This window comes from Oncorhynchus gorbuscha, linkage group LG08 (assembly GCF_021184085.1).
Source record: "Oncorhynchus gorbuscha isolate QuinsamMale2020 ecotype Even-year linkage group LG08, OgorEven_v1.0, whole genome shotgun sequence".
NCBI lineage: Eukaryota > Metazoa > Chordata > Actinopteri > Salmoniformes > Salmonidae > Oncorhynchus > Oncorhynchus gorbuscha.
Window position 1 is genome coordinate 13155276 of NC_060180.1, and position 23774 is coordinate 13179049.

The 23774-nt window shown below is 42.9% G+C and overlaps 1 protein-coding gene across 1 annotated transcript in view; it reads right to left on the reverse strand.

Moving 5' to 3' along the window:
* Positions 1–23774, reverse strand: part of LOC124041217 (glutamate receptor ionotropic, delta-1-like) — a 379802-nt gene that overhangs the window by 351802 nt on the left and 4226 nt on the right. Inside the window, exon 2 of the mRNA XM_046358554.1 lies at positions 23416–23571. Within this exon, the coding sequence (XP_046214510.1) occupies positions 23416–23571 (156 nt within the window). The remainder of the gene's footprint in view (positions 1–23415; positions 23572–23774) is intronic.

The window sequence follows — 23774 nt, forward strand, 5'->3', positions numbered from 1 at the left end:
CACTATCTTGCTCCTACCGTCTTATAGACCGAAACTCAAACAGAATGTACCAGTGACTAGAACCATTCAATGCTGGTCTGACCAATCAGAATCCACGCTTCAAGATTGTTTTGATCACGCGTACTGGGATATGTTCCGGTCAGCCTCAGAGAACAACATCAATCTATACTCTGACTTGGTGAGTGAGTTTATAAAGAGGAGATGTTGTATGCACTGTTACTATTAATCCAACAGCGCCTCTTACATTTACATTTAAGTCATTTAGCAGACGCTCTTATCCAGAGCGACTTACAAATTGGTGCATTCACCTTATGCCTCTTCAACCTCAGGAGGCTGAAGTTTGGTTTGTCACCTAAAACCCTGACAAACTTTTACAGATGCGCAATCGAGAGCACCCTGGCCTGTATCACAGCCTGGTACAGCAACTGCACCGCCCTCAACCGCAAGGCTCTATATGGGGTGGTGCAGTCTGCACAACGCATCACTGGGGGCAAACTACCTTCCCTCTATGACACCTACAGCACCCAATGTCACAGGAAGGCCAAAAAGATCATCAAGGACAACAACCACCCGAGCCATTGCCTGTTTACACCGCTACAATCCTGAAGTCGCGGTCAGTACAGGTGCATTAAAGCTGAGACCGAGAGACTGAAAACCAGCTTCTATCTCAAGGCCATCAGACTGCTAAACAGCAATCACTAACTCAAGAGAGGCTGCTGCCTACATTGAGACCCAATCACTGGGCACTTTAATAAATGGATCACAAGTCACTTTAAATAATGCCAATTTAATAATGTTTACATCGCTCATCCATATATTTATATGTACATATTCTCAGTCACCCCTTCAGATTTGTGTGTATTAGGTCGTTGTTGGGGAATTGTTAGATGACTTGTTAGATATTACTGCACTGTCGGAACTAGAAGCACAAGCATTTCGCTACACATCTACTAATAACATGTATTTTGATTTGATTTGTCCAAGCGACAGAAAGGAGAAGAAGCAGTATAACAGCTTTACACAGTATGATGGTGAGAAAGTAGAAGTAGGCTACTTTAACGTCCAGTGACAGCCAACCCAACACACACGGTCTGTACATATTCCATCATCTACCCTCCTGAGAAAGTCAATGAAGGGAAATCCCTAAGGCCATGCACATGTTTCTCCAGAACAGTCAGAGGCTTTTGTTTTGTTCTTGGTGAAGTGGAAAATGGAGAGAAGCACAATTCGCATTGTACTTTGGATTTCACCATTTCACCAGTGGAATAGCCTTGACATTACTTTCACAGTGGAATAGCCTTGACATTACTTTCACAGTGGAATAGCCTTGACATTACTTTCACAGTGGAATAGACCTGACATTACTTTCACAGTGGAATAGACCTGACATTACTTTCACAGTGGAATAGACCTGACATTACTTTCACAGTGGAATAGACCTGACATTACTTTCACAGTGGAATAGACCTGACATTACTTTCACAGTGGAATAGACCTGACGTTACTTTCACAGTGTAACATTTTGGTGGGGGTTCACGAGACAGCTGGCTTTATTCTAGGAAAGGGGGTCATTTCTAGAAAACACAGACATGAATGTAAGGGAAGCATGGAACTTTTTCTGTCATTGACAGACAATACAGAATTGCATAGATGGGATTGTTATGGGGTATTTGTCTAGCTGCACATTATGTCCAGACAGAGCAGTGATATCAGGATATTTAGCATATCAGACAGACATTTTCTAGCCATTTTTGCCAGGCCTTCTGTGACAATTTACTATCATTTTCACCACAATGATGATCCAATTTCACTCTCTAGCTCTCCCTCTCTCCCTCCTACTCATGTTAAGAACATATGCAGACAGAGCACCATCCATGCTACAGGTGGACATTGAACAAAACAGTTTGTTTACAGAGGTGAAGCCACGGCAAGTCGAGGCTGGGCAGAGGGCCTGCGAGATTGAACACAAACCCACTCAATCAGGTTGGCTTCAAATACATATTTAAAAATACATTTAAATGAAATAAATTCATTGTATTTGTTGTTTGTATTGTCTCCTGACTAATCAGAAATGTTGAAGAATGCAGTAGGAGGTTTGGATCGATGTGGTTATATTGCTATCACATGGTACCACTACATTTCCCAGAGGCCACTATGGAAGGCTGATTTGTTCGAGACAGATATAAGGATTGGAAGCTCAATGCGAGGCATGCTTCAAGCACCAAGCTAGTAAACCCCACTCTTTTGCACTGGATACATTTGAAGGCTACAGTGTTTTAAATCAACTTAACTGCGAGGCCATGGCCTATTCATTTGTAGAGTGGAATCATGCAAAAGTGGTTCTGGACATTGTTATGCTATGCGCTAAACACAGCATAGCACTGTGGGGACATAGGGAGGGTGAAGAGGCCCTTAATAAGGGCAACTTCTTGGATTATTTCAAATTCATATCCAAATATGATCCAAAAAGTATCAATTGTCTGACTGAGCGAAACACCCGATTCCAGGAGGATCAATATGGAGTAATGAGAGCAGCGGCCTGTCTGCCAGGGTCTAGGACCTCTGAAAGAATCAATGCTGGCCCCATGTGATCACTATCATATCTCTGTTGAGGATGCTGAATTAACAGTGTTTCTTCAGCAACTGAGTTGGAAAGTGAGTGGAGGTCAGGAATCCCCATCCCTTATCGAAGTTTTGGACAGCTGTAGGCAGGACATTTTTCCCTGACATCAAACGACTACTAAGGGCCAGCATCATCACCCTTCGTGTACTGTTGAGACTCTGCACTACAGGCTGTATCAAAACATCCATCAGATCTTGCATGCTGATGGCACGTCTAAACAATCCAGCCCTGCTGTCCTTTGAAAGGGAACTCAGTGACTCTTTGGACTATGATGAAATCACCTCTATCTTCCACACCAACGCCTAGGTATCTACGCCTTGTGCTGTAAAAATGTCAAACACACAAGAAAGCTAAGCCTGAATGCTGTTCATTTAAGATTTTGCCCAATGTTTTCATGCTTTCCTTGGTTGGCCAGTCCTATGTGTGTCTGAATCAAGGTGAGCTGCTTTATTCATACCCACAGTGATATTAGGCTATGTATGATGAATTCCTGTTTTCATGCCGGCCTTCAAAGGCCAGGTTTATGTTTGCTAATTCAAGTGAACTAGTGTATTCATACCCACCATGATATTATTTATAATAATTTCATGTTTCCATGCCTGAATGTCTATATGGTAGTGTTTTCTTATATTTAGGCCGACATTGTAAATAAGAATTTGTTCTTAACTGACTTGCCTCAGGCCCTGTGTGTAGTTAACTGACCCTCACTGCCCATTCATCGCCATTTCACCTGTTGTTGTTGCCTTAGCTGATTACCTGTTGTTGTCTTAACGGTTGTTGTCTTAGCTAGCTCTCCCAATCAACACCTGTGCTTGCTTTATGCCTCGCTTTATGTCTCTCTCTAATGTCAATATGCCTTGTATACTGTTTTTTGGGGTGGTTATCATTGTTTTATTTTACTGCGGAGCCCCGAGCCCCACTCAACATGCCTCAGATACCTATTGTGTTCCACCTCCCACACAATTGGTGACCTCACCTAGTATAACTTATGCCTCCAGAGATGCAACCTCTCTCATCGTCAGTCAATGCCTAGGTTTTTCTCCACTGTACCTGCACCCTACCATACCCCTGTCTGTACATTAGGCCCTGAATCTATTCTACCACGCCCAGAGATCTGCTCCTTTTATTCTCTGTCCCCAACGTGCTAGACAACCACTTTTGATAGCCTCTAGCCGTACCCTCATCCTACTCCTCCTCTGTTCCTCGGGTGATGTGGAGGTAAACCCAGGCCCTGTGTGTCCTCAGGCGTTCTCATTTGGTGACTTCTGTAATCGTAAAAGACTTGGTTTCATGCATGTTAACATCAGAAGCCTCCTCCCTAAGTTTGTTTTACTCACTGCTTTAGCACACTCCGCCAACCCTGATGTCCTTGCCATGTCTGAATCCTGGCTTAGGAAATTCAGAGATTTCTATAATAATAATAATATATGCCATTTAGCAGATGCTTTTATCCAAAGCGACTTACAGTCATGTGTGCATACATTCTACGTATGGGTGGTCCCGGGGATCGAACCCACTACCCTGGCGTTACAAGCGCCATGCTCTACCAACTGAGCTACAGAAGGACCACATTTTTCATCAAGATAAAACTGCCAACTACTTCACCAAATACTTCTCAGATAGAGTTCAGTGTGTCAAATCGGAGGGCCTGTTGTTGGGACCTCTGAAAGTCTCTATGGGGTTACCACAGGGTTCAATTCTCGGGCCGACTTTTTTCTCTGTATACATCAATGATGTCACTTTTGCTGCGGGTGATTCCTTGATCCAACTACGCAGACGACACCATTCTGTATACTTCTGGCCCTTCCTTGGACACTGTGTTATTAACAAACCTCCAAACAAGCTTTAATGCCATACAACACTCCTTCCGTGGCCTCCAACTGCTCTTAAACGCTACCGATCGCTGCCCACACCCGCCCAACTAGCATCACTACTCTGGATGGTTCTGACTTAGGATATGTGGACAACTACAAAAACCTAGGTGTCTGGCTAGACTGTAAACTCTCCTTCCAGACTCATATTAAGCATCTCCAATCCAAAATTAAATCTAGAATCGCCTTCCTATTTCGCAACAAAGCATCCTTCACTCACGCTGCCAAACATACGCTCGTAAACCTGACTATCCTACCGATCCTCAACTTAGGCGATGTCATTTACAAAATAGCCTCCAACACTCTACTCAGCAAACTGGATGCAGTCTATCACAGTTCCATCTGTTTTGTCACCAAAGCCCCATATACCACCCACCACTGCGACCTGTATGCTCTCGTCGTGTGGCGCTCGCTACATATTCGTCTCCAGACCCACTGGCTCCAGGTCATCTATAAGTCTATGCTAGGTAAAGCCCCGCCTTATCTCAGCTCACTGGTCACCATAACAACACCCACCCGTAGCACGCTCTCCAGCAGGTACAGTGGGGAGAACAAGTATTTGATACACTGCCGATTTTCAGGTGTTCCTACTTACAACGCATGTAAGGGTCTGACATTTTTATCATAGGTACACTTCAACTGTGAGAGATGGAATCTAAAACAAAAATCCAGAAAACACAATGTATGATTGTTAAGTAATTAATTTGCATTTTTTTGCATGACAAAAGTATTTGATCACCTACCAACCAGTAAGAATTCCGGCTCTCACAGACCTGTTAGTTTTTCTTTAAGAAGCCCTCCTGTTCTCCACTCATTACCTGTATTAACTGCACCTGTTTGAACTCGTTACCTGTATAAAAGACACCTGTCCACACACTCAATCAAACAGACTCCAACCTCTCCACAATGGCCAAGACCAGAGAGCTGTGTAAGGACATCAGAGACAAAATTGTAGACCTGCACAAGGCTGGGATGGGCTACAGGACAATAGTCAAGCAGCTTGGTGAGAAGGAGCAATTATTAGAAAATGGAAGAAGTTCAAGATGACGGTCAATCACCCTTGGTCTGGGGCTCCATGCAAGATCTCACCTCGTGGGGCATCAATGATCATGAGGAAGGTGAGGGATCAGCCCAGAACTACACGGCAGGACCTGGTCAATGACCTGAAGAGAGCTGGGACCACAGTCTCAAAGAAAACCATTAGTAACACACTACGCCGTCATGGATTAAAATCCTGCAGCGCATGCAAGGTCCCCCTGCTCAAGCCAGCGCATGTCCAGGCCCATCTGACGTTTGCCAATGACCATCTGGATGATCCAGAGGAGGAATGGGAGAAGATTGTGTGGTCTGATGAGACAAAAATAGAGCTTTTTGGTCTAATCTCCACTCGCTGTGTTTGGAGGAAGAAGAAGGATGAGTGCAACCCCAACCGTGAAGCATGGTGGTGGAAACATCATTCTTTGGGGATGCTTTCTGCAAAGGGGACAGGACGACTGCACCGTATTGAGGGGAGGACGGATGGGGCCATGTATCGCGAGATCTTGGCCAACAACCTCCTTCCCTCAGTAAGAGCATTGAAGATGGGTCGTGGCTGGGTCTTCCAGCATGACAACAACCCGAAACACACAGCCAGGGCAACTAAGGAGTGGCTCCATAAGAAGCACCTCAAGGTCCTGGAGTAGCCTAGCCAGTCTCCAGACCTGAACCCAATAGAAAATATTTGGAGGGAGCTGAAAGTCCGTATTGCCCAGCGACAGCCCCAAAACCTGAAGGATCTGGAGAAGGTCTGTATGGAGGATTGGGCCAAAATCCCTGCTGCAGTGTGTGAGAACCTGGGTTTCTGTACCAAATATTAAGTCCTGCTTTTCTGAAATATCAAATACTTATGTCATGCAATAAAATGCAAATGAATTACTTAAAAATCATACAATGTGATTTTCTGGATTTTTGTTTTAGATTCCGTCTCTCACAGTTGAAGTGTACCTATGATAAAAAATTACAGACCTCTACATGCTTTGTAAGTAGGAAAGACTGCCTATTTTCCAGGTTATCAAATACTTGTTCTCCCCATTGTATATCTCAGTGGTCATCCCAAAAGACAACACCTGCTTTGGCCGCCTTTCCTTCCAGTTCTCTGCTGCCAATGACTGGAACGAATTGCAAAAATCACTGAAGTTGGAGACTTATATCTCCCTCACTAACTTTAACCATCAGCTATCTGAGCAGCTCGCCGATCGCTGCAGCTGTACACAGTCCATCTGTAAATAGCCCATCCAACTACATACCTCAGCCCCATATTGTTTTTATTTAATTTTTTTGCTCTTTTGCACACCAGTATTTCTACTTGCACATCAATCACTCCAGTGTTAATTTGCTCAATGTTAATTACTTCGCTACTATGGGCTATTTATTGCCTTACCTCCTTACTCCATTTGCACACACTGTATATAGATGTTTCTATTGTTATTGACTGTACTTTTGTTTATCCCATGTGTAACTCTGTGTTGTTCTTTTTGGCGCACTAATTTGCTTTATCTTGGCCAGGTCGCAGTTCTCAATGAGAACTTGTTCTCAACTGGCCTATCTGGTTAAAAAAAGATGAAATAATACATTTTTTCAAATAGTTAAATAAAGGTGAAATTTTAAAAAGAAAACTATTATTATTATTATTCTGAGTAAGCTATCATTTCATACCCACCGTACATTTCAAAACTTAGGCCTAAAATGTTTGTGTTGTATTGTGTGTGTGTGTGGCTGTTTTCATATTGAAAAAAAGTGTGCACATTTGGGCTTAACGAAACACCTTCAGGCCTTTCTATTCTTTCTTGCTTACTTGTACAAAAAGCTGTTAGCTGTTTGCCTACGCCGCTGGTCTAGCCTCTGACTATTGGTATAAAGTACAAATTCAGAGTTGTCACCCACGAGTAGCCATTTTTGCGGTTTTGGAAAGATATGTCATTTTACATGATGAGAGAAAGCTATGTAGGGTAGAGTGTCTCATTCCTATGTCCTGTATTATTAATTCTGAGGGGTTGCTAGCGGGAAGTTGGCATCGCAGTGAATGAGAACACGTAGGACAGACTTCCGTCCTGCTGGGTTGGAGAAAAGGAGGATGGAGATGATTAGAGACGCATCCCCCACACTTTTCCCCTCCAGCTAACTAGTCCTCCTCACCACCTCCTACTCATCCATTTGTTTTTCCATTCTCCAATAAGACATCATGATGAAATAAGATTTTCTCATTTCAACGCTGAGATTGTTCAGTTCACAAGTGTAAGATGCAGCACGGTGAAGGTTTCCTAAGCTAACTTCTTACTTTGCTATGCTTGCCATGTCCATGCTACAGGTCCAATCAGAGTTACGTTGTATTAGAACTGTGTCAAAGGTGAAGTCACTAAAAACTAAAAACAGTAAGAATCACAAATTGCAATTGTTGTTCTGCCTGACAACTGGAACATGTGGCCTGTAAACAAATCACCGCCCAATGTACTACTGAATGTGCCCAGCAGATGTAATTTCTTTCAGCTGAGTATATTTGAACCATTGCTTGTGATTTCTAATTGCAGTTGAGAAACTTCAATCTGACCTTTGAGGCTTGCCGTAGGAGCTTGGGGCTGTTAACTCCATGCCGTCATCTGGTCTGTCCATTAGAAGCAGCTCCAAAGACCCATAATCTTATCACAGTTTGCCTGCTGTATTCAACCTTTTCAATAATCACACAAGGGAATACGGCTCTGTCAAGTCTGAATTATTTACATGACATGTATAATACATGCATACATGTACAATGCAGCATTGTACATGTTAATTTAGTCCAAAGGCTGTAATATTTACAAAGCATTTAGGGTATGTCTGCATAGTCAAAGCTGATAGTTTGGCAATGATTACAGTGTTGTATGGGCTATTTGGCCAGTATATGTGGAGTTGCTTTACTGCCAGGACATGAGAAACTCTACTGCTCCAAGCAAAGACACACACACACACACACACACACACACACACACACACACACACACACACACACACACACACACACACACACACACACACACACACACACACACACACACACACACACACAGTCAGACAAACATATAGTGGCACTTACAGTGCATTTGGAAAGTATTCAGAACCCTTGACTTTTGCCACATTTTGTTGAGTTACAGCCTTATATTCCAAAATGGATCAAATCAAAAAATTGCTTCATCAATCGAAACACAATAATCCATAATGACAAAGTGAACACATGTTTTCAGATTTTTTTTTCTAATTTATTAAAAATAAAAAACAGAAATACCTTATTTACATAAGTATCAGACCCTTTGCTATGAGACTCGAAATTCAGCTCAGCTCAGGTGCATCCTGTTTCCATTGATAATCCATGACATGTATCAACAACTTGATTGGAGTCCACCTGTGGTAAATTCAATTGATTGGAAATTATTTGGAAAGGCACACACCTGTCTATATTAGGTCCCACAGTTGACACTGCATGTCAGAGCAAAAACCAAGCCATGAGGTCAAAAGAATTGCCCGTAGAGCTCCGAGACAGGATTGTGTCGACACACAGATCTGGGGAAGGGTACCAAAACAGTTCTGCAGCATTGAAGGTCCCCAAGAACACAATGGCCTCCATAATTCTTAAATGGAAGAAGTTTAGAATCACCAAGACTCTTCCTGGCCAAACTAAGCAATCGGGGGAGAAGGACCTTGGTCAGGGAGGTGATCGAGAACCCGAAGGTCACTCTGACAGAGCTCATCTGTGCATATGGGAGAACCTTCCAGGAGGACAACCATCTCTGCAGCACTCCACCAATCAGGCATTTATTGGAGATTGGCCAGATGGAAGGCACCTAAAGGACTCTCAGACCATGAGAAACAAGATTCTCTGGTCTGATGAAATCAAGATTGAACTCTGGTCTGAATGCCAAGCATCACGTCTGGAAGAAACCTGGCACCATCCCGAAGCATGGTGGCGGCAAAATCATGCTGTGGGGATGTTTATCAGTGGCATAGAAAATAATCTAGAGCATTCAGGACCTCAGACTGGTTCCACTGCAAACAGGACAATGATCCTACGCACACAGCCAAGACAATGCAGGAGTGGCTTCGTGACAAGTTTTTGAATGTCCTTGAGTGGCCCAGCCAGAGCCCGGACTTGAACCCTATTGTACATCTCTGGAGAGACCTGGAAATAGCTTTGGAGCGAGGCTCTCCATCCCACCAGACAGGGCTTGAGAAGATCTGCAGAGAATAATGGGAGGAACTCCCCAAATACAGATGTGCCAAGCTTGTAGAGTCATACCAAAGAAGACTTGAATCTGTAAACGATGCCAAAGACGCTTCAACAAATTACTGAGTAAAGGGTCTGAGTACCTATGGAAATGTGATATTTCAGTTTTTATTTGTAATAAATAAATTTTTGCTTTGTCATTATGGGGTATTGTGTGTAGATTGGTGAGGGAAATAAACTATTGAATCAATTTTAGAATGAGGCTGTAATGTAACAAAATGTGGAAAAAGTCAAGGGGTCTGAATACTTTCCGAATGCACTGTACAATATCCATAGCAAGTTACACTTTAGTGCAGAACTTTGATTACAAAACAGAGTAAATGGTGGCAATGGTATGGAAAGGATTTCTGTCTGATGAGGAAGAAAATGAGGCCAAAGCTGTAGACGACTAGATAATGGAAGACGAGCGTACTGTACTTGACTGAGGTAAAATATAAATCATTCACATTAACTTTAGTAAAAATGGGCCCGTCTCTCCCCCTCTCTCTGTCTCGAAGATCCCTTTTAACCTGTAGCTACTTCATAATTCATGCCCTCTCTCCTATGGAGAGGTGGAAGGATGTACCTCATGTATTTATCCACCATCCTATGATTGATAAAGATTACCCTAGTAAGTAATGTCACTAGAATTGACAACTGAATGTACAGATGAATAAAGAAAACACCTCATGACTGGTTCTAAAAAGCGTGTGAAGACAAGTATAAATCTGGCCAATTTATCGGTTATAAATCAAGCCAGTGTTTGTAAAGCAGAGATGCATGCTTTCATTTGTGAAATGTCAAGCATAATGGCTGGGTTTACACCACAGCGTGCAACATGCAGAGAAACATCTATTATTCATCTCAAATGTACTTTACCAGCAACAATATGTGACAAAGAACGTTACATCCTCGTGTTAAAAACGAAAAACAAGGTTTAAAGTGAAAATGAGCTTATACATGGAAGGTGAGTATGCATCATTATTATACAACATTATAATTAAGCAATAAAGCCCGAGGGGGTTGTGGTATATGGCCAGTATACCATGGCTAAGGGCTGTTTTGCATTATCTACTCCAAATATCTACTCCGTACTTGTTTAGAATTATCTACTGTAAATATGGCATTATTCCACTATTTCCATCAGTTTGAATCCCTTTCAAGGGGGGACTTTTATTTTGAAGATGAAATGCAAATTCCACTATTGTGGCTATTCCTTATTGTGGCTAGCTTCACACAGGTGCGCGGCAGTTTGGAAAAATATCCAACACATGGCAGATTGTTAGTTTGGCAATGTCGATTAGCACATATGTGGATTAAAATGCCAAGAAGACTGTAGAAGGAGTGTATGGTGTCCACAGATGAATTTATAAGCAAAAATGTCAGTTGAAATGGGTACCAGAACTACGCAGGTGTCCTAAACAGGGAACTTTACATTTAAGATGTTTACTAAAGAAAGAATGGTCAAAATATCTCTTCTAGGAGGCGAACCGACAATGTTCTAATCCACGGGCGGGAATACTAACCATTCCACAACAAATCCTGCTCCAAACATTTTTTTGGAGCAGGATTCATCTAAATGTCTTGAAGTGTTCATTCCAAACTGATTTTATTCATTCACTCAAGAGTGATTGCACGTTTATTTGTCTTGCTTGTTGAAAATATAATAGTCTTAAACAGTTGATTTGTTAAAAACAGACTCATTTAAATCAAGTAGGTAACCAAATTAGCAAGAGTTTGCTTTGATTTTGACTGCATGCTGCCTGCTGGCTGGGCTGGTTGCAACCTGATCTCATAGCATTTCGTATTCTGTATGTAAATCCCAGATACTTAATTTAGTATGATATGTTACATTTCGTATGGTGTGTATTAATTTATGGATGTCCATAATCCATTTCTCATCATATGTTACGAATTACAATTCTTATGGCATGTTAAGTATTTGCAATTTGTATGATCTGTTATGGATTTTAATTTGTACAATATGTATGATATGTCTAGGATAGTTAGGGTTAAGGTTAGTGTTAGGAGTTATGTTAAATGGTTAAGAGAAGGGTTAGCTAGCATGCTAAGTAATTGCAAAGTAACTAAAAAAGTAGTAAGTATGGTAGTTGCAATGTTGGTAATTAGCTAAAATGCCAAAGTGGTCCATGATGAGATTAGAACACTCAAATTTAGGGTTGATAGACATTTGTGTTATCACCCATCTGTCCACTGTGACATATACTTGAGTATCAAAAGTAAATGTAATTGCTAAAATATACTTAATTATCAAAAGTAAATATATTACTTCACGTTCCTTTTGTTAAGCAAACCAGACAGCCAATGTTCTTGTTTTTTATTTACTGAGAGCCAGGGGCTCTCTCCAATAATATACATACGAAGCATTTGTGTTTAGTGAGACCGCCAGATCAGAGGCAGTATGGATGACCAGGGGTGTTCGCTTGATAAGTGTGAAGTGAACCATTTTCCTGTCCTGCTAAGCATTCGGAATGTAACAAGTACTTGTGGGTCTCAGGGACAATGTATGGAGTAAAAAGTACATTATTTTCTTTAGGGATGTAGTGGAGTAAAAGTAAACGTTGTCAAAGAAGATAAACAGTAAAGTACAGATAGCTCCAAAAATGACTTAAGTAGTACTTCAAAGTATTTTTACTTCAGTACTTTACACCACTGGTAGCTTGTAGCTTGCTGTGACTTCAACCATGATAGCTCTCAAAGTGATGTTGTCTGAAAAACTATTCATAGAATAAAAGGCAAAGGATGTGGTGCATGTCTGAATGGAATGTGCTTTAATATTATGTCCAGTGTCCAATGTCCATGCATTTTGTCCAGATTTCATCTGCTCTTGACCTCCACTCAGAAAATTGGGTTTGGGGTTTTACGTTTCTTTCTGGGGGTTTACATAGCTTCACTACCATATAAATCCATGATGCCTGGGCATGACTGTGAGGACTTGTGGCATGGAGAGAGCAGCGTGACCCAGTAGCAGATGGGCCCACTCACTGATGCTGAGTTGAACAGTGTTTCTCGGCGATACCACAGACAAAGGCTCACAAACTTGCCTTGTAGTCAATGTGGCAGTGAGCTGAACCAACGTAATCTTTTTTATTACCTAAGATTTAACAGTCTGTAGCTCTCCTCTATCCATTTCTCTCTCTCTCCCTTCTTCTCTCTCCATTCTTCTTCATCTTCTCTCTCTCCAACTCTCCCTTCTTCTCTCTCTCTCTTCAACTCTCTCCCTTCTTCTCTCTCTCCCACTCTCTCTCTCTTCTTTCTCTCTGTTCTTCTCTCTCTCCAACACTCTCTCCCTTCTTCTTTCTCTCTCTCACCCTTCCTCCATCTCTTTTTCTCTATCTCTCTGAAAGGAATGAGTAGTGGGAAGCGGCCAAGCGGCCAATGTTCCTCTCGTTGCCTCCTGTTTATACACTAATAGGATTTACTCTGAGGCTTATTTTCCGCTCCTTGTCTTCCGTCCTGGAATGGAGTCCTCCGCAGCCAACAGTGCAGGTGGTGAGCAGTAAATTATACATGCTGCCCTCCATGCACTTCAGCATGAGGGAGGGGGGTCCCCAAAAAAGCCTCCGCCCTGAACACCCCCACCACCACCCTCCCTAACTCCTACTCCCACCATCTTCCTCCCCATCCCTTCCTCCTCCCCATCCCTCCCTCCTCCACTCCCTCCCTCCTCTCCATTCCTCCCCTCCCCCTTTCCATTCCTCCACTCCATCCCTCCCTCCTCCACCATCCCCCTTTCTATTCCTCCTCTCCATCCCTCTTCTACACCATCCTTCCTCTCCATCCCTCTTCCTCCTCTCCATCATCCCTCCTTCCTCCTCTCTATCCCTCCCTCCTCACCTCCTCCTCTCTATCCCTCCCTCCTCACCTCCTCCTCTCTATCCCTCCCTCCTCTTCATTCCGACCTCCCTCCTCACCTCCTCCTCTCTATCTCTCCCTCCCCTCATTCCGACCTCCCTCCTCCTCTCCATCCCCCACTCACTCCATCCCTCCCTCCATCACTATTTATCAAGCACTTTTTAAGCAACTCAATAATGTTAAAGCACAGCAAACCATAGAAATAGAGAAATGATGCCATATACTTGTGACCTAGACGATCACCAGCATCCATCTGATTGGACAGGTCATCTCCCAGGAGCCAATCAGTCTTGATTTCCTATTTACCACCTCCATCACTATTACAGGTAATGGAGAGGAGTATTTGGGGTCACAGAAAAGTGAAAGCATTTGTCATATCGACCTGCACTGTTCTTACTGTCACATGGGAGAGAAATGCAGGAAAATAACCTGCATAAGATGGAGATGTTGTTGTTAGTTCAGTTAATCATTGAAATTGATCATTTCTACAGACAGACCTGTGGATAGATAATATGGCAACAAACATTGTACAATAAAAAAGAGATTGGCAATCTTACATACAGTAATTACATAAAGTACTTGGTCCAATCCAGTAGTTTATACCAGACCTCATATCATGAGAGCCTATGTTTGCCATCCAAAATAAAACTCAACCTGTAGCAGTGTGACCCAGGAAGATCACCACCCAAAGACCAAAAATCACCTTCAAAAGACACATCAGCTGGAGGACAAGAGGAAATGAGGGAGAACAGAAAAAAGAGAGTGATGATGCACCTGAAACACCCTAATTAGTGCATTACAGTCACTCGGTTTACATGTAAATCCAAAGTTCACCATTTCATTTCCTGAAAACCTGCCAATTACCGGCCTTCCAATCACTAAGGGAATAGGGCAGGAAAAAAACAAAATAACATTGCTTTACTTTTTCAATATGTGATACCATGCTTTAAACGGGCCAGCCTGTTTTCTGATACCCAAATTAAAAGATTAGTGAAATCCCAGCTCGCAGTGACATTTAGAGAAAAACCGATGACTCCTTTGAATACAGATTAGTGTGTACCTTTAAATACAACAGTGGTACCAACACGTAACATTCCAAAGGCAAAACTCATTCAAAGTGCTAGCAATTCCTCTAAGGGCTGATTCCAAGAGATGACTTACACTACACTCTCAATGCATTCAGAGGTGTCACAGAAACTCAGAGACGTGTCGAGTCAATGACCTGAATGACACAACATATCCCAGTGCACCAAAGGAATGACAGCAGCAGCCTGGGTTTAGGCACAGAGCGGACAAACCCTTGTACTGAACGCTTCAGTGGAACACTTTCCAGGACGGGGACAGAACAGTGACTACATTTAGGAGCAGTGGGCTGGACCATAACTCACACTCTCTCTCTCTCTCTCTCAGCTCACTTTGTCTCTTTATTCTCTGACAGGACCTACAGCGCCAGGCAGTGCTGACTCTCTCCATTACAAAGGGGATAGTCGAATGCATATTCTATGTGTCTTTCAGGTCTCAATGGGCTGCAGGTCTGATAGACCTCTGGAAAAGAGAAAGGCCTATCTGTGATTTATTCTGCTGTAGACTGCATGGTCACTACAGCATGAAAATACACATGCACCATGCACAGACAAGGCAGTATTTATGCATAGTAGAATAGGTTGTGAGTAAAAGGTACAGGAGTAATGCGCGCGCACACACACACACACACACACACACACACACCTAGGATACTAACAGTAAATAAAACGCTAGTTAACACATATGCACAAACAAACACACACACGGCCAACTCAGCATGTATAAAGTACCAACACAGCCACACATGTACACACACTTGCACAAAGTGACCTGGACGGCAGCAGCATCATGCATAGTATACTGCTAGCTGATGTGTTTTCAGACATTTTCATGTCCACTATCATCCCTGTGCCCAAGAAATGGAAAGTAACTGAACTGAATGACTACTGACCCATAGAACTCACTTCCGTCATCATGAAGTGCTTCGAGAGGTTAGTCAAAGACCAGGTCACCTCCTCCCTCCTCGACACACCCAACCCTCTCCAATTCTTCTACCTCCAACAGATCCACGGATGACGTAATCACCATGGACCTACACACTAACCTCATCCACCTGGACAAAAGGAATGCATATGTGAGGATGCTGTTCATCGACTACAGCTCTACATTCATAGTGCACTCTAAGCGCATCACAAAGCTCAAGGCCCTGGGACTGACCTCCTCCCTATGCCACTGGGTCCTGGACTTCCTGAAGGGCTGGTGAAGGTAGGTGAAGGTAGGCAACATTACCTCCTCGACACAGATTCTCAACACGTGGGCCCCACAAGTGTGCGTCCTCAGTCCCCTCCTGTACTCCCTGTATACCCACGACTGCGTGGCCTCACACAGTTCCAACTCCATCATTAAGTTCGCTGACTACACAACAGTAGTAGGCCTGATTACCAACAACAATGAGACGGCTAAAAGAGAGGAGGTAGGCACCCCTTATGGTGTGGTGCCAGGTAAACAACCTCTCCCTCAACGTCAGCAAAACAAAGGAACTGATTGTGGACTTCAGGAGGAACCAGGCTTGGCACGGCCCCATCCTCATCAACAAGGCCGAAATGGAGAAGGTCATAAATGTCAAGTTCCTTGGCGAACACATCTCAGAGGAGCTGAAATGGTCAAATCACACGGACACTGTGGTGAAAAAGGCACGACAACGACTCTTCAATCTCAGGAGGCTGAAGAAATGCGGCCTGTCCCAGAGGGCCCTCAGTGTTCTACAGGAGCACTATCGAGAGCATAATGTCAGGCTACATCACAGCCTGGCATGGCAGCTCCACCACTGCTGATCGTAAGGCTCTACAGAGGCTGGTATGGTATGCTCAGCCGAACGCACCATTGGGTGCACACAGCCTGCCCTCCAAGACACCCACAATACCAGGTGTAGCAGGAAGGCCAAGAAGATAATCAGAGACCTCAGCCAAAATCAAATTTAAATCTAATCGACTCTCACTACAGGCTAACTACTCTTTAAACAACAATGCAGTTTGTCATGCAAATCTACACAGCCCCTCGGCAGTGCAGCTCCGTGTATTAGCACACAATGTTATCGTAAACCCTCCATACTATACAATCCACCATCAATGCACAATAAGCAGCCTGACCAAGCCAGTCCCGGAAACATCCAGTATAATTATAGGAATAGTGTTAGACATGGATTAAATGAAAGGGTGAAATGTACACCACGGCTGTGACCTCACTTAGCTGATTGAAGCAGTTCCGTGTCTGCAGGCCTATCAAAGAGCTTATGACGGATTCAAAATAACCATTGGGTAATTAACAGGCCTGGAAAAGATGACATAATCATTCTCCTCACTACATCCAGGAAATAGACATAAAAACACAAACAAATCCATTATGGAGATTTACCTACGGTTATTAAACCACAGGCCGGGACAATAATGGTCAAAGACCAGCTTTCCATCATGTTTAGAGCGTTGTGAATAATGAGTTGTCATAAGTGGGGAATCTAGTGGGGATATTGCATTGGCCACGTCAATACTCTAAAAGGAGCTATCATTTGATCCTTTGGCACGTGTAGTAAAGGAAGGTGAAAGTGAACCTTACAGTTATTGGAGGAGGGTTTTCTAAGTCTATGTGCTTAAAGCAATTCATTTCTCCTTGACTTTTCCCTTGGGAGGAGTTGATGTAAATGGAGTTGTAGTAGTGGGTGTTGGGGGGTATTGGTACAAAGCCCTCAACAAATTACTGCATCTCAACTCGGTGAATAAAATAGACCCTCATCTGCCGCAGAAATAACTAACTAACTTGACATTGATTGTTTGTAAATTTGAGTCATGCACAGGTCTCAACCCCTTTTTAGAATTGACCTGAATCTATATCAGTCTTGACGTGAAGGATGTCACCTAACCCAAACCTCATCATCCAGTGATCAACTTCATGCTAATATGGAAGCTCTCATCACCTTAGTCCCTCTAGATCACAGAGAAAGGTATTCTAATGCAACAGCTGTTTTTCCTCTTACCCTCCTACGGATCTTCTCCTTCACTCTTCTTCTTTTCCTCATGCCTACACTCTTCTTCTTTTCCTCATGCCTACACTCTTCTTCTTTTCCTCATGCCTACACTCTTCTTCTTTTCCTCATGCCTACACTCTTCTTCTTTTCCTCATGCCTACACTCTTCTTCTTTTCCTCATGCCTACACTTTTCTTCTTTTCCTCATGCCTACACTTTTCTTCTTTTCCTCATGCCTACACTCTTCTTCTTTTCCTCATGCCTACACTCTTCTTCTTTTCCTCATGCCTACACTCTTCTTCTTTTCCTCATGCCTACACTCTTCTTCTTTTCCTCATGCCTACACTCTTCTTCTTTTCCTCATGCCTACACTCTTCTTCTTTTCCTCATGCCTACACTCTTCTTCTTTTCCTCATGCCTACACTCTTCTTCTTTTCCTCATGCCTACCCTCTTCTTCTTTTCCTCATGCCTACACTCTTCTTCTTTTCCTCATGCCTACACTCTTCTTCTTTTCCTCATGCCTACACTTTTCCTTTCCTAAGCACTCCTCCTTCGCACCCGCTCATTCTTATTCTGATCATTGTTCTCTTCACACTTCTGCCCAGACCTGCCTGTCTCTTCCTCCCTGGCGGTACACTGGCAGGGTCCTTAGTGGCAGTCACAGGGTGAATGTGAACAAAACAGCAAAGCAAAGGTCAACATGACCCTACTGCCACTCAACCATCCACTCATCTCACACACACACCACAGTCCCGGGAAGGCTCATCGATCCTGGTGCCTCATCGACCGGTAAGCCCCGAGTTCCAAACACCCCCAATCAACAATAAATAAATAGCACTGCCAGTGTGGAAATAGTGACTTGGTAAGCTACACTGCTCAAAAAAATTAAGGGAACACTAAAATAACCTATCCTAGATCTGAATGAATGAAATATTCTTATTAAATACTTTTTTCTTTACATAGTTGAATGTGCTGACAACAAAATCAAACAAAAATGATCAATGGAAATCAAATGTATCAACCCACGGAGGTCTGGATTTGGAGTCAGACTCAAAATTAACGTGGAAAACCACACTTCAGGCTGATCCAACTTTGATGTAATGTCCTTAAAACAAGTCAAAATGAGGATCAATAGTGTGTGTGGCCTCCACGTGCCTGTATGCCCTCCCTACAACGCCTGGGCATGCTCCTGATGAGGTGGCGGATGGTCTCCTGAGATATCTCCTCCCAGACCTGGACTAAAGCATCCGCCAACTCCTGGACAGTCTGTGGTGCAACGTGGCGTTGGTGGATGGAGCGAGACATGATGTCCCAGATGTGCTCAATTGGATTCAGGTCTGGGGAACGGGCGGGCCAGTCCATAGTATCAATACCTTCCTCTTGCAGGAACTGCTGACACACTCCAGCCACATGAGGTCTAGCATTGTCTTGCATTAGGAGGAACCCAGGGCCAACCGCACCAACATATGGTCTCACAAGGGGTCTGAGGATCTCATCTCGGTACCTAATGGCTGTCAGGCTACCTCTGGCGAGCACATGGAGGGCTGTGCGGCCCCCCAAAGAAATGCCACCCCACACCATGACTGACCCACCGCCAAACCGGTCATGCTGGAGGATGTTGCAGGCAGCAGAATGTTCTCCACGGCGTCTCCAGACTCTGTCATGTCTGTCACATGTGCTCAGTGTGAACCTGCTTTCATCTGTGAAGAGCACAGGGCGCCAGTGGCGAATTTACCAATCTTGGTGTTCTCTGGCAAATTCAAAACGTCCTGCACGGTGTTGGGCTGTAAGCACAACCCCCACCTGTGGACGTCGGGCCCTCATACCACCAAAACATCAGCCAGGAAGCATAGGAACTGAGAAGTGGTCTGTGGTCACCACCTGCAGAACCACTCCTTTATTGGGGGCGTCTTGCTAATTGCCTATCATTTCCACCTGTTGTCTATTCCATTTACCCAACAGCATGTGACATTTATTGTCAATCAGTGTTGCTTCCGAAGTGGACAGTTTGATTTCACAGAAGTGTGATTGACTTGGAGTTACATTGTGTTGTTTAAGTGTTCCCTTTATTTCTTTGAGCAGTGTATAATAATAACCAAAGGAAATCATCATAGACTAAGCAGCAGGAATGTCCAGTGGAGAACAACCAGTAGGTTCCCGTTGAAAGCTATCAATCAGCCTTGATCCCCAGTAGATCTTTGTGTTGTTGTCATAAGTCTTCTGCTCTGATTTGTTTGGCATGCAGCCAGAAATAAAAATCTGTTGTCTTCTCTTGTACTTTCAGAGCTGGGAAATGATCGCCTGCTGTAACGGTAGATGCCCTTTATTAACAGAAAATTGCTTTTTTATACATGTTTTGATGATAAGCAACGACTCTGAATTAGGACGAGAAAAGCAAACACATTTCTAAATAGAAGTCAACTCACTTTTATCGTGCAAAAATCACTTCAGTATTAACTTAAAGCTAGAATCTGCAGTTTAAACAATGACAAAGCAATGAACCCGCTTTGGAACCCGCAGTGAACTCGCTTTGGAACCCACAGTGAACCCGCTTTGGAACCCGCAGTGAACCCGCTTTGGAACCCGCAGTGAACCCGCTTTGGAACCTGTAGTGAACCTGCTTTGGAACCCGCAGTGAACCCGCTTTGGAACTCTGTTTTAGTAAAAAGCTGAGGAATGGGCTTGGAGAGATGTAACCACTCTCAAATTCATAGACAGAGCTATGGATACTATGTCACACCCTGGCCATAGAGAGGTTTTTTATTCTCTATTTTGGTTAGGCCAGAGTGTGACTAGGGTGGGTATTCTATGTCCTTTTTTCTATGTTTTGTATTTCTATGTCTTGGCCTGGTATGGTTCTCAATCAGGGACAGATGTCTATCGTTGTCTCTGATTGAGAACCATACTTAGGTACCCTTTTCCCCCACCTGTTTTGTGTGAAGTTAATTTTGACTTTGTTCAGGGCACATAGCCCAAAGCGTCACGGTTTTGGTTTCGTTCTTTGTTTTGTCCGCGTCATTTTTAAATAAATAAAATGTACGCTTACCATGCTGCACCTTGGTCCAGTCCTTCAGCCAGCCGTGACATACTAGGACTGACCATCCATGATATCAAAATGATAGTTTTAACCATGTTTCAAGGCTATAGTATATATACAGTGTTTGTTAATATTTACATGCTTTACAAACGCTGGAGTAAAACAAGGTTATATTTTGGGTTCTGACGGGACACTACAGTTGAACTAAGCTCATGAGGCATGTATCAGTTATATTCTTCAAGAATCAATGGGTATTACTATTTGAGCACTTCCGTAACGGAGTAACTATTCTATTCCAAGACCATTGTAAAAGGATGCAGTGGACTAAATGGCTGTAGCAGATCCCTAGCTATTAGGTTAATTTCATGAGGGTTCCATTCTCTTTCACAGTGCATGGAAACATCATTCAATACCACCATCATGGCCTTGGCAAATATATTAGTATCCAGTTCATTAATCATCCACTAACATTTAGTTTGCCTAGCTGAACATTCAGTCCAATTCAATCGAATCAACAATCCCTTACAACAGCTCTAACAAAAGCTTCAACATAAGCCAATTACTCCTCGTTTAAGTTACCATTATGTTGGGGAGGGGAGGCATGTAAAAGTTTTATAATTGTTCACCACTCTCGTTCTATGCCATTCTGTATGTCTGACAAGGTCAATATTCTCTTTGGCAACTTCTCTAAGCCTTTAATACTGTTGTGTTCTCCTCGGGTTATATACAGCTAACTGCCAAAATAAAGGAAACACTTCCGTAAATGAGGCATACGAAGTATACCGGATAGAAACATAAATGCAACATGCAACAATATCTAAGATTTTACTGAGTTACAGTTAATGTAAGGAAACCACTGCCCAGTCATGTGAACTCCTAATCTATGGAGTTCACATGATTGGGCAGTGGCACAGCCACGGGTGGGCCTAAGAGGGCATAGGCCCACCCACTTGGCAGCCAGGGCCACCCACTGTGGAGCCAAGCCTGTGTAGCCAAGTCTGTGTAGCCAAGCCCATCCAATCAGAATTTGTTTTTCCCTACTAAAGGGCTTTATTACAAATAGAAATACTCCTAGAAAGGCAACGACTAGAAATAGAAATACTAGAAATAGTACTCCACATTTTAAAGTGGCCTTTTATTGTTTGTTGTTTTTTGCTCATGAAACATGGAACTAACACTTTACATGTTGCGTTTATATTTTTGTTCAGTGTATATTGAAAGCCAGTGCTTCCACAAAGGCATAGTTGTTGAGTTAATTAAGCAATTAACATCCCCTCATGCTTAGGATCATGTATAAAAATGCCCAGTTTCCCATTATTTTTGCTACCATGGCTAGAAGAAGTGACCTCATTGAGTTTGAAATAGGGATATCCATGGAGCATAGATGGTTTAAAGGGTGTGTGTGTGTGTGTGTGTTTTTTTTATGTTTATCCCAGCCCCCATCCCCACAGGAGGCCTCTTACCAGGCCTGTCATTGTTTGGGTTTGGGTTACAGTTTAGGGTTGCGGTTAGGTGTGTGTGTGTGTGTCTCAGTCACCAGATCTCAGCCCAATTGAACACTTCTGGGAGATTCTGGAGCAGTGCCTGAGACAGCATTTTTTAACAAAACGCCAAATGATGGAATTAGTCATGGAAGAATGGTGTTGCATCCCTCCAACAGAGTTCTAGACACGGCGCATTGAAGCTGTTCTGGCTCGTGGAGGCCCAGCACCCTATTAAGACACTTTATGTTGATATTTCCTTTATTTTGGCAGTTACCTGTATGATGTATTGTTATAATGTCAGCTGTTGGGTAACATCATATTTGAACCAAGGGGCCAGGGTTCCGGTCTACAGTATAAGAACAGTTTTGACTGCTCCTGCAGTTTCGAATCAATACTGCAGTTTAGCTGGCCCAGAAAGACAATTTCCATTGACGGCCACATAGAAAAGTCAGGTTAGAAAATTCCTAAAAAGACACTTTATTCATCACCTCTGTGTACATTTTTTGAGATGTTGAATTATTCAAATAATTGTTGCTGAGGTCGATTTTTTCCCCCCATCACTCACAGCCGAAGATATTAACGTTTTATATTCATCCAATGTCTGCCATGTTTGTGGATGACGTGATGACATCATCGCTGCTCGCGCTGCTCCCTGTGCGCACTGAGTGCTAGCGCGCATGTGATGTTGGTTGTATAAACTAGACGCAACCTGGATATAGACAATGGGCATGAGTAGACTACCTTGAAAACAATGGTCGAAAATTTTGGATGCAGTCTCCAGTTGGTATTATACCTCAGTGATTTGAAGGGCACTGACTATGCAAGCTACAGGAGACAAGCACTTTTAGCACTGTGAAGCTGTAGATGTGAATCAACAACATTAAAAAGTGAGATTCAATCTATCCACATTCTAAAGCTGATTATCTGCATCTGAGAAAAGAGATTTAAGTTCATAATCACCAGTCTGAACTTTGACTCAATACTTACATGTAACTAAGAATGCAATAGATACAACAAACTATGGAAACAAGAAAATTGAAATAATTTTTCAACAGCCTGCAAGTTTTTAACCATGATAAGAATATAAACACCCTCATGCCATCAGAAATCACAAAGCTGAAATGGTGTCCCCAACCCTCCGGTCCTAAGCAATTAGATATAACAGCAAAGCAATCGATACAAAAAAATATTCTGCCGGGTCACTTACCTTCCTGCACTGCTTGAAATGGGTTGTTAGCCTCAATAGATTTTACAGAGTGGGTGATTTTTTCACTTTGTAGAATGTCGTCGTTGAGACTTAGGTCGGAAATGGCAAGTTGGAAAATTTCGTCATCCCTTCCAGCGTTTTCCTCAAATATGGCACCTGTTGGAGCAAAATAAATCAATATAGGCTCACTTATTTTGTGGGAAAATAAACTGTGAACTGTGCCCATGCTTTTTTCATTCACCAACAGGTTTACTTGATCCAGCAGAGTATCTATCCATTTTTAAATGATGGTGCAGTTTACACCGAACTACCTTATCGATTGCTCTTTGTGGTATATGCGCTATTTGGATGCCTAAATA